Source organism: Halictus rubicundus, chromosome 11, assembly GCF_050948215.1.
Source record: "Halictus rubicundus isolate RS-2024b chromosome 11, iyHalRubi1_principal, whole genome shotgun sequence".
Taxonomy (NCBI): domain Eukaryota; kingdom Metazoa; phylum Arthropoda; class Insecta; order Hymenoptera; family Halictidae; genus Halictus; species Halictus rubicundus.
Window position 1 is genome coordinate 14,824,119 of NC_135159.1, and position 16,323 is coordinate 14,840,441.

The 16,323-nt window shown below is 46.0% G+C and overlaps 2 protein-coding genes across 2 annotated transcripts; one reads left to right on the forward strand and one right to left on the reverse strand.

Annotated features, from left to right (window-relative positions):
- Positions 1-6,098: 6,098 nt before the first annotated feature.
- Mkp3 (Mitogen-activated protein kinase phosphatase 3) lies at positions 6,099-12,047 on the forward strand. Its single transcript, XM_076796034.1, has 4 exons — positions 6,099-7,371; positions 7,753-7,938; positions 8,022-8,264; positions 8,470-12,047. The coding sequence occupies exons 1-4, from the start codon at positions 6,978-6,980 to the stop codon at positions 8,844-8,846; spliced, it is 1,200 nt and encodes a 399-aa protein (XP_076652149.1). The 5' UTR covers positions 6,099-6,977; the 3' UTR covers positions 8,847-12,047.
- Positions 12,048-12,428: 381 nt separating this feature from the next.
- Plap (phospholipase A2 activator protein) lies at positions 12,429-15,527 on the reverse strand. Its single transcript, XM_076796029.1, has 6 exons — positions 15,143-15,527; positions 14,190-15,050; positions 13,775-14,105; positions 13,399-13,630; positions 12,872-13,290; positions 12,429-12,784 (listed from the first exon to the last, which is right to left on the reverse strand). Exons 1-6 carry the CDS (start codon positions 15,277-15,279, stop codon positions 12,467-12,469), a joined length of 2,298 nt encoding a protein of 765 aa, XP_076652144.1. The 5' UTR covers positions 15,280-15,527; the 3' UTR covers positions 12,429-12,466.
- Between the last annotated feature and the right edge of the window lie 796 nt (positions 15,528-16,323).

The following is a 16,323-nucleotide window of genomic DNA, read 5'->3' on the forward strand; positions in this document are numbered from 1 at the left end:
ATTCGCGTGGATCTTCGGATCGATTCTGCGGAGAGGCCGCAGGACCCAGACGCAAATAAACGCTTGGCGTGCGAGTTTTGTTTTCGATTCGTGGAAACCGTCCGGCCGTACAGCCGGCTCGAAACGATCGACACACTTCCTGCGGATGTTTCCTTTCGACTCGGCGAACGGATCGAGCCGAGAGGGAGGTCCAGGCGAGATATTTGTAATGTACGGCGTATCACGGCGGAAGGGAGCAGCCTGTGTTGCGGCTGGTCAGTATTGCCGGCGCGATCCGCTCTGCGAATGGAAAACTTTTTCTGCCTGCGATCAAAATACTCCCGATTCGATCACGTTGCATTCAATACACTCTGCTTGTCTCAACCAACATATTCCCGATACAATGAACGACCCTCTACGCCTGATACGTCTCGTCAAAATATTCCTAATTCGGTCCACAATTTTCCAGTTTCCAAGTTTGCAGAAGTTTGACGATGTTTGAACCGTTGCAATTCGATTGGAAAAAATCGTACGGTGATCAATTTGGACTCATTTTAGAGCTTGAAGTCTCCATTTCGGGACACCATTGTTCATTTTCCTCGAAAAAATTTTCACGCGATCTGACAGTAGGGAAACTGCGGAGACATTTTTACTATAAAAAGCGCCACAAAATTCATCCGTGAAAATGTTTGGAAAACTATTCAAACTACGTTATAAATGTTACTGTTGTTATCGTGCGATCGAGTGGGGCATTTTATAATGAAAAACAATTTTCTACCTGTTTCGAGAACCAGTTACTGTTGCCCACCGAAAGTTATAATTGGTTTCCAGCGAAAGTTTCTGTGGAAGCGAGTGGGAGTGTTTAGAAAGACTGTATAAAGTAACAAATTGTTTCTGTGACGAAACGAGCTGTCAGAGAGAGAGCGACAGTTCCATGGAGGACGGTGGGGGGGGGGGGGCACGGCCTACGCTAACAGTATGACGCAGCCCGGAGTTCGAATCCCTGAATGACGAATCGAATTCGATCGCCACGAGCCAGTCACGCGAGATGCTAATAAAACAAAGGTCCGCTGACGTATCGCGACGGCACTCTTTTTCCGGAAAATAAAGAGGACTCGCTCGGGGGCTACCTGTGCTCGACTACAATTAGCACGTGCCAGGCGTGGGACGTGAACGCATTTAGCAGCGAGTAACATAAAGGTATAATTATACCCGATCGAACTAAATAAAGGGCGCGCGTGTCTGGACACTGTTCCGAAAGACCCTAATCCAATCTGGAAATCTGCAAAACTCGATATCCGTAGCCCCTACACCGTAAGAGCACCGATCAAAAATACACAGCAAAATTGATTTTCCTATTCACAGACCCGAGCACGTTTCAACAAATTTTTTCCCGGGAGTGAAACCACTGTGGACTTGAAAATGGAAGTATTCGCTTCCCAAAAAATCCAAAACCTGTGATTTTTCAAAAAGTGCGCCATCAGGATACCCCAAAGTACACCATGATGTACGTTGAATTTCTTTCAAATTTCCAAAGTAGGAGGAAATTTTATTTTTCTTTAACGAAGAAACATTCCCTCGTTTTATTTGGACGAGGGTGCTCCTCGGCATAGTGATCACCAAAGTGTGCAGACCTGGTCGTGCCGGGTCGTCGATTTTTATGGCGGTCACACCGCCGCCAATGCGTACGCTAAAGATGACGTAAGTGATACCTGTTGATGACCTTAACAGGTGTGCATACTTAATAACACTGACATTACGTATTTCGTGATGCAGTCGGAAGTCACCGGCGCGGGTTACTCAATCACGATTCAACATAGCGCGCGCATCATGCCGGGCTGCATACTGCACAACGCTTTTCTCACGGACAGCTGACGGTGTAGGATCGATGCAAACGACACCCTGCAGTCGTTCAATCATACAAATTTAACGCACGGCCGTTTTCCTGTATCGTGATGCCTCGTTCCCTCCGTTGCGTCGCGTTACGCTGGCGCTACAGCTCTATCCCCACCGCTCTCGCGCCACCATCTTTGATTCGTCAGCCAATCGGGGCGCCGGGAGAATCTCCTCCGCTGCTCTCGAACGTCTCCGGCCGTAGAACTCGATTTCAAGCAGAAAATTTTATTTAATTTGTGAGATACAGTTGCTCGCAGCAACTTTTAACACTTTGAACGCCCAACTAGAAACCCCAAAAATTCCATACAATCAAGGTAAGTTATTTAATGAAATAAAAATTGCAAAAAATTAAATGTATGACACTGAGTGATCCTCCAACTTTCTTGCATGTTACAGATCCTAATCAAGTTTAGTACAATGAATATATCGACGTAAACATTCATTTTCAAACCTGCACAAATAATTCCGTCACCCAAATATGGGTGACGCGGCGCCGAGGCGCGGTGTTGAAGGGTGCTTTCATCCCCTAAAGTCAAATGCGTTCGGTTGGAGAAATTCCAAATACATTAATGTTCAATTACGCTGGGAGTTAAATGAGTTTTATAAAGATCAATGCTGCTGGCTTGCAAGTAAGGATAGTTAAAGATCCCGGGAGCGCAAGAATGTAATCGTTTGCGTTATCGCGGTCCGCGGATACACAACGAGAGCGTACACACCGGCAATCTTATCAGCGGGACTCGATACAATGCGAGTGTTTTGATTAACGCGTCGCCGTTGCAGGTAGAGGCCGATTCACGTAACCTCCATTCAGCGGCGACTACATCGGAGAGAGCCGCGCCGCTGCTGGCAGCGTAGAAGAGACACCCAGGGAGCGGATTCATGCGGGAACACGTGTCTCCATTCAGAGAGTAGTCGCAGTTACGCGTCGCGTCGCAGGCGTTTATGTAAACGGTAGACGACAGGCTCCAGATCCGATATTTTCTCTTGTCAATGACTAAACAAGGAGCAACCGTGCGGCTACGTGACTCACCTGCGATCCGCAAACCTATCGCGTCGCTCTACCAGCTCTGTCACACCGACGAAACCGAGGGGCCAAGGGGACGAGCCTTACGTAAATTGTAGACGGCCATTGATCGCGCGCCGCTACGGGGGGAGCCGCGACGTGACGCGCCGCAGATCAGGTGATCGGCCGGAATATTTTCCTCGAAAACCGGACGACCGATCTTTCCGAAATTTTTCGGCAATGTTACTGTACCATCGAACTAACAACCGAAATTTTTTAAACGAAAAGCGTCCGCTCGCTGTCGAGATAAAAATCATATTTGACGTCCCTTTGGTAGAGTGACTAGGCAACAGACTAGATTTTTTTCAGAAGACTGTGCTCGACCGATCCTTTTGAAATTTTTTGAGTACATTGTCGTTGGAACCAATGTGACAGAGGAATTTTCCCTGTCGGAAAAATTGCGTTCGTTGCCGAGAAAAAAATAGAATTGTTCAACATTTCAGTGAAAGTGATTTGTCTATGGATTTTACGTGTATTGTTAAAAAGAAAATGATGATCTAGGCGTCACTGTCGGAGGTATTAGACAAATATCTCGGAAATATTTTTGGAAAATCGATGCTCGGATTCGGTGCACACGGGTCTCGGATTAGAGGAGGTTGTAGCAGAGTGGTCTTATCACGCGGCTCTCTCCCACGCGATCGAATCGAAATTCGTCTGGTGGCACGGACGTGCTCTCTGCGGCACGACGAAGGCCACCGACACCGGTACAGCCCTTTCCGTCGTCTCTTTTCGTCTCGGCGTCCTTCTCTATCCCTGGTCCCCCGCCCCGAGCGACGCTACGGTTCTAGGGGTCGCGCGATCAGGCAGCCCTGCGCTGTTCGCGTGATCGAACGTGAAAATCTTCAACGACAGCAGCCCAAATGAATGGAATGCCAGCCCACGCCTGAGAGCCGTCTGATAGGCTGCTCGATCCGAGGTGAGGCTTCACGTACACACCACGCCGGAGGCGTCAGGGACGTACGTCCGAGGGGCCGTCCTGATTTACACCCTCACCTTTCACGATTTTTTCTCAACAAATAGAACGAACCCACTGTATTGATCTTTTGCACATGCATTCACTACTGTTTGGTGTATACCACGTATTTTTCTCGAACCAAAATATTCAAAATTGTCGATAACACCCCAATCCTAAACAGGGACACATTTTTTGGAAATGTGTCTCACTGCCTGGAACGATTCCAGCTGGTCTGATGGTCTCAAATTAAAAAGTAATGTAGCTTTCTCATCAATAGGGATGTAGCTAGGTCGTAAACAAAACTAAATAAATTATCTCAGTTTTTAGAAAAATACCGTCACTTGAAAGATCGAGTTTTGATTATTTGGGACATTTTCCGCTTTTGGCGAACAATTAGAAATGAATAAATTGCTACCGAAAATTTTAGTCTGCTGAACGTTCTCCCAAAATTTGAAGTTCCTCGGACCACCAGATTTTAAGCAACGGTGTCAAATGTGCAATATAGTAAGGCTCCGAAAAATTTTCGGACGTTAATTGATCTTCAAAGTTGTATACCGGAATATTCTCTTAATGGGTACAGCCGCTTGTAAAACGTTCATTTATCGAACGGCACGGCTCGGGGTCGCGAAGCATCTGCAACCCTCTGTACACCTCCGACAACTCACCTACTCCTGCTATCAATTTTTAATACTGCTCGCTGTCGTATCAGCAACCTGAAGCCTCCTCCAACCCCTCAGCTGTACACTCGAGTGTACTTCTGCTACTATTACCTAGAGAAACATGGTCAAACCTTTTTTAAAACAGCCCGATCATCAGAAAACTTTCATTGGGTTTGACTTACCAAAAAATCAAGTACTCCAAAAACACTGCAACTTCTGCAAGTTCCCTAAAAATCCCTTGCACAACCTCTAGTTCTAGATTTCTACAGCTTCCCTGGACGTCCACGGGAGAATTGATCGGTCCGATAAGACACCGAGCAATATCATAGTCCGTCAGCATAATGAATCGAGGCCCCTGGTACAAGGGGCCAGGGTATTGGTCTGTGTTGCAGAGGCCAGGTGGTTCAATTCACACAGTTTCATTCATGTTTTCATGTTCATAGATCCGTCGGTGGAGGAGGAGGAGGAGGGGGACACACAGGGCTTTCGAAAGCGGTGTGCGGTGGGCGTTATTGTAAATAGGAGGTCGGTCAAAGACACGGTCGCAGAAGACGTCGAGTGTGGTGGTCGGGTTGCAGGGGGCGCCGGGGTCGGTTGCGCCGCGCCTGCGGCGACGCCGTGAGCACGTGCAGGCGAGTGTGCGTGCACGTCGATACGCCGCGTAGACTCTCGTGGACGAGAAGGGGCGACGAGGGACGACCAGGGACGACCAGGGACGAGCAGCTACGACGAGCGTCGCGACGGTGGTGGGGTTCTCGTAATAATATGCGCCCACGCACGCGTGAGACGGTGTGCGAGACCGTGTAGTGTATTCCCCCACCGTTAGCTCCGTGTCCCCCCTTACCGTCCCTCGTACAGAGGGGTTGCCGCCGTGTTGTCCCCTCTACGTCCCGTATCGTCGAACGACTCGGTCAGCGCCGACCCCCCGACCCATCTACCCACGCCTTGTTAATGAAAACATCTTTTGTCAATGAACTGACGTCAGCCCGGCCGCGGATTGGTCGTCGCTCGCGAACCACGTGACCCCCGGCCAATCGGAGGGGAGTCCGGGCGCCCCTACGCTCTGCAACCCGATCGCCATTTGCCCATTCTGTACGGGAGAACGGTCGAGTTAAGGTGTGGCCTGCGGCGGGCTGGCTGCGAGAGGACCCGAAGTAGCCCGAGCGAGACAACGGTACAGGGACGTGCTGTGTGTTGGAGCGAGACAGTGGGACCTAGGAGAGGCGATCCGTCGTCGGTGGTGCGCGAAGATAGAGTGAGAAGAGAGAGAGAGAAAGAGGGAGAGTGAGAGAGGTGAGGACGGTGTGTGCAGAGAGAAGAAAAAAGAGGAGAGACGGCAAGCACGACAACGGCGGAGAGCGGACAAAGGGGAAAAAAGGAACAGGAAGTCGAGGTACGGCGGCCGAGGGAAGACGCGTCGTCGAGCGATGCTGGAGGGATTCGTGAGGTGAGGGCGACGGTCTGCTCTCGGGCCGAGTACCTTGTTTCTCGCTTCGGTCCAGCGTGCGCGGAGACCCGAGGCAGCATCCCTTTATCGGGAGAGGAGAACGTGTGTGTGCGCCCGCCGCCGTCACCGTCACCGTCACCGTCACCGTCGTCTGCCCCCCGAAGGTTCGACGCCTTTGCAAGCCTTCCGGAGCAGAGACCAGGACACAACGCAAGCACGCACGCACGCACGCGATGCCACCGAGGATCCCATGGAGCGGAGAGACGCGAGGTTCCCCGGAGCCCCGCGCGAGATAGACAGATCGGATCTGTGGCTCGGACGGCGTGGATCATGCGTTTGCCGAACGGCACACAGTCCGCGGCTCCAGCGTTAATTGGGCCTGTCGTCTTTATTTACGAGAGGATCAATAATCGAGACGGGCTGCTGCTGGTGCTGCTTGCCGCGGGGAAGCGGAGGCCGACGAAGGAGCTGGAGGAAGAGGACGAGATGTTGGTGGAGTAGAGTGCGCGGCCCCGTACACCACTGCCGCCAGGAAGCGGTTGCCCGACACGTGAGAACGTGCACACCAGGGACCCAGACTCGCTCTGCATCCACATGCTCCGCCACGCAACTACAAGTGCCATTTCACTGCGTCTCCGACGAATGCCCAGCTCACCGATGACTCCTGGCCCAGCACCGTATCCCTGTTCACGGTCCATGGTGTGGAGCCATGCGCCAACACCTTGACCATCTCGTGGCAGCAAGCGGTATAAACGCTGCCGGACAGTGCCATAGGGTGAACGAGACCCCTGGAACACAGCGAAACCTGAATACCTGACGTAACAAGAGCTGACGTAGCCTTACGGAGCACGATGGGAGATCGCGAGGTCGCAGGCACCAGGAAACCACCTCTGTGAGGACGGAACCAGGGCCAGGCGTGTCTCGCACGAATTGAAGACCAAAGAAGCATCAGGAATAAGAGTTTATAGCGCAGGCAACATGCCAGGAGGAAACGCTATGGAGGAGGATCTCGTGGGGCCCGAGTGGCTATTCAGGGAGCTCAGGTCGCAGGAGGGCCCCGGCAAGCTACTGATCCTCGATTGCAGAGCGCATTCCGATTTTTCCGAAACCCATATTAGAGGTTCGGTTCCTTTAGCTATACCTAGTATCATGCTGAGACGGCTGGCGGCTGGCAAGGTCGACCTGCTGTCTACCATACGGTGCTTAGATCTAAGAAATAGGGTCGAAGTGTTTCTGTGTGGAGACCAAAACAATAGAGGAACATTCGTGTTGATCGGTGACTCTACGGACCCTGCAGGACATCAGGGCGAAACAATCCAGGTCTTGAGTCGGAGACTTAGGAGCAGTGGAGGATGTGTAGCTATTTTAATTGGTAAGAATAATGGGAAACCTCGTAGCTCATTTTATGCGATGGATCGGGAACAAACTGTTGCGTTGTTTGTATTCTTATTTGCGACCGGTGTCACGCATGTGTGACAATTTTGTATATCACTAGAGAGACAGTCAAGTGCAAAGGGTTAGTGGAAACACAGTTGTAAATAACTGTAGAAGTTTGGAATTATGTAATGTAAAGTGTAAAGTCCTTTGTATTCATCAATTGATACAGTTTACAACAGTTGTGAATGAAATATTGATCTGTGCTAAGGATATAGCTATTGAATGAAGCATTTATGTCCATGCTATAGTTCACAGAACATTCTTGAACTAGGGCTGCTCTGCAAAACAAGGAATACATTTTTCTTCTTTTTCACAGGTGGTTTTAGTGCATTCAGAGATAAGTATCCTGAATGGTGTGAGGTTAGTCAAGTCGGAGGTGAATGTCCTCCCGGTCAGGATTCCAACGATGGTGAATTGATGGGTCTGAGGTCCCTTCGGATATCCACGCCACCGACAAGATCTTACTCGGATTCCGATAGTGATAGCACGTGTGATTCTGTCGGTTAGTATCATCATATGTACATAATTGAAGTACTGAAATCCATGGGAAAATGTAATAAAGTTGTGTGTGGATGTTTTCCGCAGGACCCGAGGAGGATAAAGATTTTCCTGTTGAAATTTTGCCTCATTTGTATCTTGGGAATGCAGCCAACAGCGGGGACAGCGATGCATTAGCCCGCCACAGGATACAGTACATTCTCAACGTAACCCCAGATTTGCCAAATGTATTTGAAAGCGCTGGTTCGATAAAATACATGCAAATACCCATAAGTGATCACTGGAGCCAGAACTTAGCTAGTTTCTTTCCACAAGCAATTCAATTCATCGGTAAGTTGGAACGACTGTGGTGCAAGCAACCTCTGAAGTAATTGAACGTGGTGGTCCTCATTGTTATGGGGGAGGGGCGGCCTTCCTAGGCATTTCTTGCCTAGGCATTCCTAATCTAGGAACTGTAGGCATCCTAGACGAGGATTAGACTAGAATCCCCCAGTGAATTTGTCAGTAGATTAATGTGGATTTGCGTTGTTTTCAGAGGAGGCACGGAGCTCGCACAAGGGCGTGTTGGTGCACTGTCTGGCGGGCGTGTCTCGATCAGTGACGATCACCGTAGCCTACCTGATGCACAAGTGCAGCCTGAGTCTGAACGATGCTTTTAACTTAGTCCGTAGTCGGAAGTCGAACGTCGCGCCGAATTTCCATTTCATGGAGCAACTGCACAGCTTCGAGAAGGAGCTGAGGGACCGTGGGGACCGTAACAGGGGCAACGAGCAGAGGTGTATCGGCGCGTGCAGGCCCGACGGCCCGTGCAACTGTCCCGCGCCGAGTTTCCTCAGCCCGATCGATCTGGGCCTCAGTCCCGATTCAGGTATAGAGTTCGATAGGTGGGCGGCCAGCACCCCGGCCGAATGAGACGGGCCAGGGGGGACCCAATACAAGTTTTAGGTCCCTCCTAGTGCGCCCCATGCCATATAGTAGAAGAGCCCCAAATTGAAGGGTTGATGGGAAACGAAAATTTTACATTCTGCGACACCGGTTCCAGCGAACCTGTGCACGCACGATCTAGGACACGATCTATATAGAAAGAGAGAATGAGAGAGAGAGAGAGAGAGAGAGAGAGAGAGAGAGAGATCCATTATTGCTCGCCGCGTGTGCCGGCGAAATTGTTAAACGGCTCAGCCTTTCCGCTATTTTTCTACCAGACATAGTTTCTCGCGAGCCATTCCTCTTCTTGTCGCACCGCGAGAGTGGCCACTGAGCTTTTTCCTTTTCGAAGCTGTACCGATTTTCACTTTATAACCCTTTGAGGATCAGCATTGGACACAGTTCTTCGTACTCTTACTTTGTGACAGTATGGCCTGCTCCTCTGGGGAAAGTGTTTTTAATATTTTCAGATTTTTTATCTTACAATTATCGGATTTCTTTTTACTCGTTTACACGAGCTAGCATGACAGTAATTCGATCCAGCAAACAGGAACCAAGTAAAATTTTTTTTCCTGTTTCTAGTAATTTTAGTAAGTTGAAGCTATATATTTATTTACAAATTAGCTGAGCTAGTATCATCGTGTTCGTTTGGGTTGTATTTTCGTAAGACTTCAGGGTGGCCCAGCCCCTTCAGTTAATAATCGTTGAACACTTTAAACAGCCAAGAGGCTTCTTTTTTGACATTTTAAAAAATCCTCAAAGGGTTAGTGCGACGCAGGTCGTGTTTGTAGCTTAGGGAGAAAGAAAGAGAGAGAGAGGGGGGGAGAGAGAAATAGCGTTTCTCTGTGACTATTTCTTTGTCTGAGTTAGTCGCGGATAGCGTTGATCACTGAAAGTATTTTATAATTGAGCGCCGCGCCGGTTCCGAGGGATGCGCTATGTTGTGATTGTACGTTATGAGATTATGCTTCCAAGTATCGAGATTTTTCCGTGCAGATATCGTCATAGTGTTCGAAACAAGTGTTGAGTTCGTTGGTCAGCGCTACGTTGCCCCACCCCTTCCAGCCCTCCCCGACCCAATACATTTCTAGGGATACACTTTTATACGTACACTATACTCCTCGAAAGGCGAAAATCTATATTTTTAATACTTACTCCCTGAACCCTTCAATTAACGAGGCTGTGTTTGTTTAAATCATCGCAGACGATGTTTATTGCTGTCAGGCCTGGGCAAATGTTATCTGAAATGAAAATAAGAAGTAATTTATTTCCTGATGATCGGGTCACTTAAATATAATTTTGAAGAACAATGTTCACGATTATCTGAAAGAATTGTAAAATAAAATAGCATATTATTTGAAACGACGTTTCGGATAACGTCGTTTCAGAAGTGCCCAGGTCCGATTACTGTGGACAGGATTCAATTAAATCAGGATTTCTCTAATTAAATCGTCGATCCCAGGCAATCACGCGTAGAACTATGGAAAAAAATTAGAGAGAAAGAGAGAGAGAGAGAGAGAGCGCGCGCGAGCGAGAGAGAAAGAGATCACTGCTTGACACACTAATTTTTAAGTTATCGGAGGTACAAAAATTTGAAGAATGTCTCGTACTCAACAGTTAGATGATAAAGTAAATCTCTATATATATATATATATGTACACATATGTAAAGTAATTTGAAACTCGAGCGTAATTTTTGACATAGTTTTTCAATACACAAAAGTGACTTATCTTGAGAAAAGGGTATTTCTCGGTGCACGCTGACTTTTCAGAGGAAAAAAAGAAAATACATGAAAAGTCGCGTGCACGTGTTTTCTCGAGCGAACATCTCGGTTAAATAAATGTAAGGAGTACATCTTATGCGGATCAGTGCATTTCTATAGGGCATTCCGAATCTATCTACTTCCAAAACGAAAATCAGGGTCGTCGTGCACAAATACAATCGTTCTTTATCTTTTCCATCTCGTACTTTAATCGTAAACAATACTTATTGATTTTATCATGGGCGGCTCAACAATTGGACTGCAGATGTTCCTGCAAATTTCCATTTTTATATCAATACATAGCCAAAAAAAAAAAAAAATTAAACTAGAACTGCAACTAAAAACTAATCTATACACATTCAGTCAACTTTTGTATCTTACTTTCGTTTTATAAACCATCAGTGCGAAAAGATCAGTCCGCTAATGGTGGAATCATTCGTCGAAAAAGTTTGCATACAAAAATTAACACTAGATTTACGGGACGCGTTCTAATATTTTTAATTCACGATTATTGAAATCATAAAGATTCATCGGCGAGGAATTATTCAACAAATTTATTTCTTTGGATTTATTAGAAAAATTGTTAAAAATTAAATTTTTACAAAATAATGTTAGTCACTTGTAGTGCTCCGTAAGGCTAGTGTTAAGAAAAGTCTAGGAGTTCGGAAATTTTGTGGACAAATTGTAAAAAGCGTTGTTGTCTTTCCGGTCTGATTTTGAAAAAATCGTGTCCACAAAATGTCCCGTGCTGTTTTATGGAATTCCATGGGGTTGTTGTTGCACCGCGATCCTCGATCCTGTACGTCGATAAAAGGATGCAACTAAACGAATGCTGTACAGCAATTTGAACACTAAATTTTTGAATTGTACGAATCAGCACTGTTTCTATTTATCTTACAGATCTCAGATATATATTTAAAATTATTTTTGTAAAAACGAAGAAGCTAATCGCATTCACATTCCCACAATGAGCCACATTGACCTGATATACTTGTAACGACTATCTTTCATGTACTATATGTATTGTTCATCGAGCATAATTGAAAAAAAGTTAATATGAGTGTACCACACGTGAAACACACACACACACACATGCATACGCAAAACACACATACCATGATACACACACACACACACTCAGTGAATGTTATTTTTCATGTAATTAACTAAAAAAAAAAGTTGCGGTAACGAACTCTTGACTATTTGCGAGGGCGAAAATTGATATACAACTAAGGAAATATATATTTGACGTTAATGTAATAACAATATTCTACTATTACACTGTTGTCTGTTGTATGTTTATCGGGCGTGATGCTCGAAAGATTTAATCAAATATTATGTATATTACATAAATTATTATTTTATATTCATCGTTGTACATATATTTTAATTAATTTTCATTAGAAATACAACTTATCTTACCTGAACCGAGTGTAACTATTCTTTAATGTATATATTAGCTGCACAAATCGATTCGTGGCCCCTTCTAAATCTGTTGTTTATTTACGTTTAGTTTTCTTTTTTATTTCATTATTAACTACTTTCATCCGAGGAAGTAAATTAATTTGTACAGCTAATGTATAAAAACAGGAAACGCTCAGGCGCGTTCAGTATTGGTTCTTGTATGAAAAGACAGTCTCGATTATGGCAAAAATGTACTTTTATTAGCAATGAAAAATTATAAGGATTCAATTGTCAAACTGAGAAAGGGAGAAATATAAGAAACCTGTGTTTTCAACGCGATCAAGTCGACGAGAATACATTTGTTTAATTTACGAATCAATTACTTGAGTCTTGTGTTCGTGGTACGAGCCCCTTAAAAATTTTCTATATAATTAACTTATGCTTAAACGATCAGATCTATGATCTGTTTCGAACAATTGGCCAACTTGTCGGTGGGCACGTCCGTCTCGGACATGGTTTTCAGTATGTTCAACGTGACCTCGGACTGTCTAACCGCTTTGATTAGGTCATCCCGGTCCGTCGAGTTGGAGGTCGTGCACAAAAGCGTACCTAATCCCACAAGGGTTCTGAACACTGCCTCGGGTTCGTTTAACCGAGACAAAATATGGAACATCACGTTCAAACACTGCGCCTTGCCGAATTTGTCATTGTGCTTGCTCAAGGCCACGGTTAGGTTCAGTATGTAAGTCGACACAGCAACCTGAAAATTATTTAACGCATTAATTTCTTCGCTGGTTCTTATACAGATTTTTATTTTAATTTCCGAAAACCGAAATATCCCCTTTACCTGATTGTTTTTGCTTCCAAGGGATTTCAAGTCTGACAGAAGCTTCAGGATTTCGTCCTTGCTGCTCAGACAGAGCTCCTCCCCTTTCTCATGGGCGAACATGTTCGCCAGCAATCGGAACGTGAGCATCTGGTTCGAGGCGGAGGCATCAGGCTTCATGTGTTTCTTCGTGATCTGGAGGATCTCGTCCGTGCATAGTACGTCGTTGATCTCTTTGGACAGGACGGCGAGTCTCGTTATGTCGAGGACAGGGAACAACACATCATCTGGCCAATTCAACAGTATTTTCAACGTGTTCAAACCATCTGTTCGTAATTGTTCGGAAGTTTGGTCTTTAGCGAGCTTTACCAAGGTGTCTAGCTTAGCGTCGGACGCTCTGTGGGCCTCGGTTTGCTTGGAGTTCAGCTCCCGTAATTTGTCTGCAAACAATCTGTAATTAACTTCCAATGGTCCTCGCGGGAACAAATAGGGCGAAACTGCATAGACAGAATTCACTGTGGTGGCAGGATAGAATGGGTTGCAATTACCTAAAATCGTCGGCAAGTTAGCCTGCTCTATCTTCAAGTATTTCGTGTGGGGGATGTAAGAAGAGGTGATAGAGGTGTTAGAGGAGTTGATCATCCCTGTCCTCGTGGCCTGTGTGGCGCTCGCCGCCGAGCTTGGTATATACCTGTTGCCTCCTGTGAAAGGGTCAGCATACTGACTACTTGTATTCAAACCTGGCGCAGATTGAGAATTTTTTATTATAAAATTGGCAACCTGAAAACAAACGTCAGTCACCATGAAATATTACAAACAAAGGTACAACCCCTAGCAAAAAGTATCTCTTCCGCAACCTTTTCTGAAGGTCAATGATTCAACACATTCTGCCAGGGGTACACGGATTTTTGTTGATCCATTTACCTGATCTAAAAATGATTGACTGAGATCGTTATCGTGAAGAAATTTCTGCGCAACATGCCATGGGTCTTGGCCGTTGTTGTAAGGCAATTTTAGCGGGGGTACCCCGTCCTGTATGTCAACAGAAAACACATAATCGTACTCTATCCCGTTGTGAAGCTTCTTCCCCGATGAGGCAGCAGTGCCACCGGATGCCCCCATAACGTCTCCGATTCTGATCCACGTTTGTTCGCTCTGGGACCAACTGTAGGCCCTAATTGCCTCTCCCTCGTTCACTATTTTGGTTTGACCATCCCTCTGACCGGGCTGCTGTAATGCCTTCGCGTCCGGCAAACTGATAGTACACAAATCTAATTATTTGTCGTACCTTATACAATATAGTCATATTATTTCTCTTACTTTATATATTATGTCTTACTCTTTAATATTGATTCCTCCCAACTCCAGTTGAGCGCTTAGCTGTGTACTAGCTACCTCCTGCTCAAACTCCTGCAAAGTCTCAGAATCTGCGAATCTCTCCGGATCGCAAGTAAATATCCTAACAACACCGTCAGAGGTTCCTGAAACAATGTCCTCGTTGGGCAACAGATCGATGCTCCACACCGACTGGCATGGCAACGTGATAGTCTGATCCTTCTGCCACACCCTGATAGTTCTATCCTCTGCGCACGTAAATACTTTCACACTGTTCTCCCTGGAGATAATGCTATATATATAATTAGTGTGTGCCTCGTACATTGCCACTTGGACTCCAAGGGATGCATTCCAATGGCGCACTGTGGCATCATTACTGCAAGACAGGAATTCGTTCTCGTTTACTACAGAGATGTCCCTAACACAGTCCATGTGTCCGGATAGTTTGTGTCGTACAACTCCATCGCCTGACCATACTATAACTAGCTTATCCGCCGAACCAGTTACAATGTTTCCATTCGGCAAATCGGCCACGCACCACACAGAAGCGGTGTGGCCCGTTAGGCTCAGCTGTGGCTCGCTTAAGTCATTAACGTCCCATAGTTTGGCGCTTAAATCCCAGGAACTGGATAGAAACGTTCCCTCTTTAACTCCTGTTTTCAGTTTACACACTGTGTCCTGGTGTGATTTCAGGACCTTAAAGGGTTCGTCTTTATCAGGCACGTACACGCATATAGTTTTGTCGTTGCTGCCGGTTACTATGAAGCCCGTAGGATTCTTTTCGGACGGGTTCAACACGCACACGGAGCTCACGAAATTCGTGTGTCCCTTGAGCGTCGCTGCGTGCACGTAATCTCGGCCGTTTCTGTAAAATGTTTCGCAGAGCGTTTATTTAGTTTGTGTGTTTAGCGGGCACCTGAATTAATTGAGAATGAAATGCATTGATAGGTTAAATACCCAGACGGTTTCCATACACGAGCTGTTTTGTCTCGGGACGTGGAAACGATTGTTCCATCTGTGAACGTCGCCACGGCCCTCACGTCGGACGTGTGACCGAACAGCGAGGTCCTTAATTTGTAACACGGCTGGTCCATCGGTACTTCGGTGTCCTAACAAAACGCGTGTATACAGGATTCGTGCGAATCATGCACTATGATAATCTTTCCAACCAGAATGCGGAAACGCAGAGAGACAAATGGCAATTGGTTTTGACATTTAAAACGCGTTCGAGCATGCGTGACACTTGTTGGCCGTGTTCATGGGATTTCAAACAAATCCTTATCAGTACGAGCAAAAGAAATTGAAACGGAAACCGTTCGGTTCAGCCCCGTTGGTCACCGAGGCCGCAACAAGCGAATTTGCCCTGAGATTTTCCAAGGAAAATCGGGGAAAAGTCGCTCGAGTTTCCTCTAGGGACATGCTACAGGGTGTTCACACCAAAGAGAAAATTTGAGGGATGGTTATTCTGGGTAATATAAGAGGCAATTGAAGGGTGAATGAATGGCAAGTTCATGTTTGTTTACAAGTAGTCGCCGATCAAAAGTCATGCTAACCCGCCAATGCCTGCGAGCGTAAGTTAGATCCAAAGGGGTGAAGACAATAGGCTAGCATTCGAAAGACAAAGACGCAGAGATGGTTTGCACATCGTCATTGGTCGATTTTAATTGTTAATAACTTGGAAATGAGAAGGAAATCGTAACTTTTATAATTTTTATTTTTGTCTTGCATCGTCAAAAAATTGTCTGTTCAAAAAATTGTATGGACGAATTTTTTCTAGTAAATTTTATTCGATCGGTTTCATTGGATCACACTGGATCACACAGAGGTGAAACCCGTGTCCGAACCTTTGATGCGACCCTGGGCAGAGAGAAAATTTCCTCTCTACCCTGAGGAATAAATAGGCAATCACTAGCATGATGAGAGTTCAATTTATTTGTAGATTTTCTTTATGTTACCGCAATTATTTTTTAATTACAATGCACCCATTGTAAAGCGCATTCTTTCAGCTTTAATTTAATCTATTGGAATGTAAAAAAAAACAATAGGAAAGCATTGAAATATTGTTTTTCATTAGAGCTTGTTGATTTTGTATGCGATAGTAGCGCCGCTTGCGGCAAAGTTAGGAAGCTTTTTCCGAC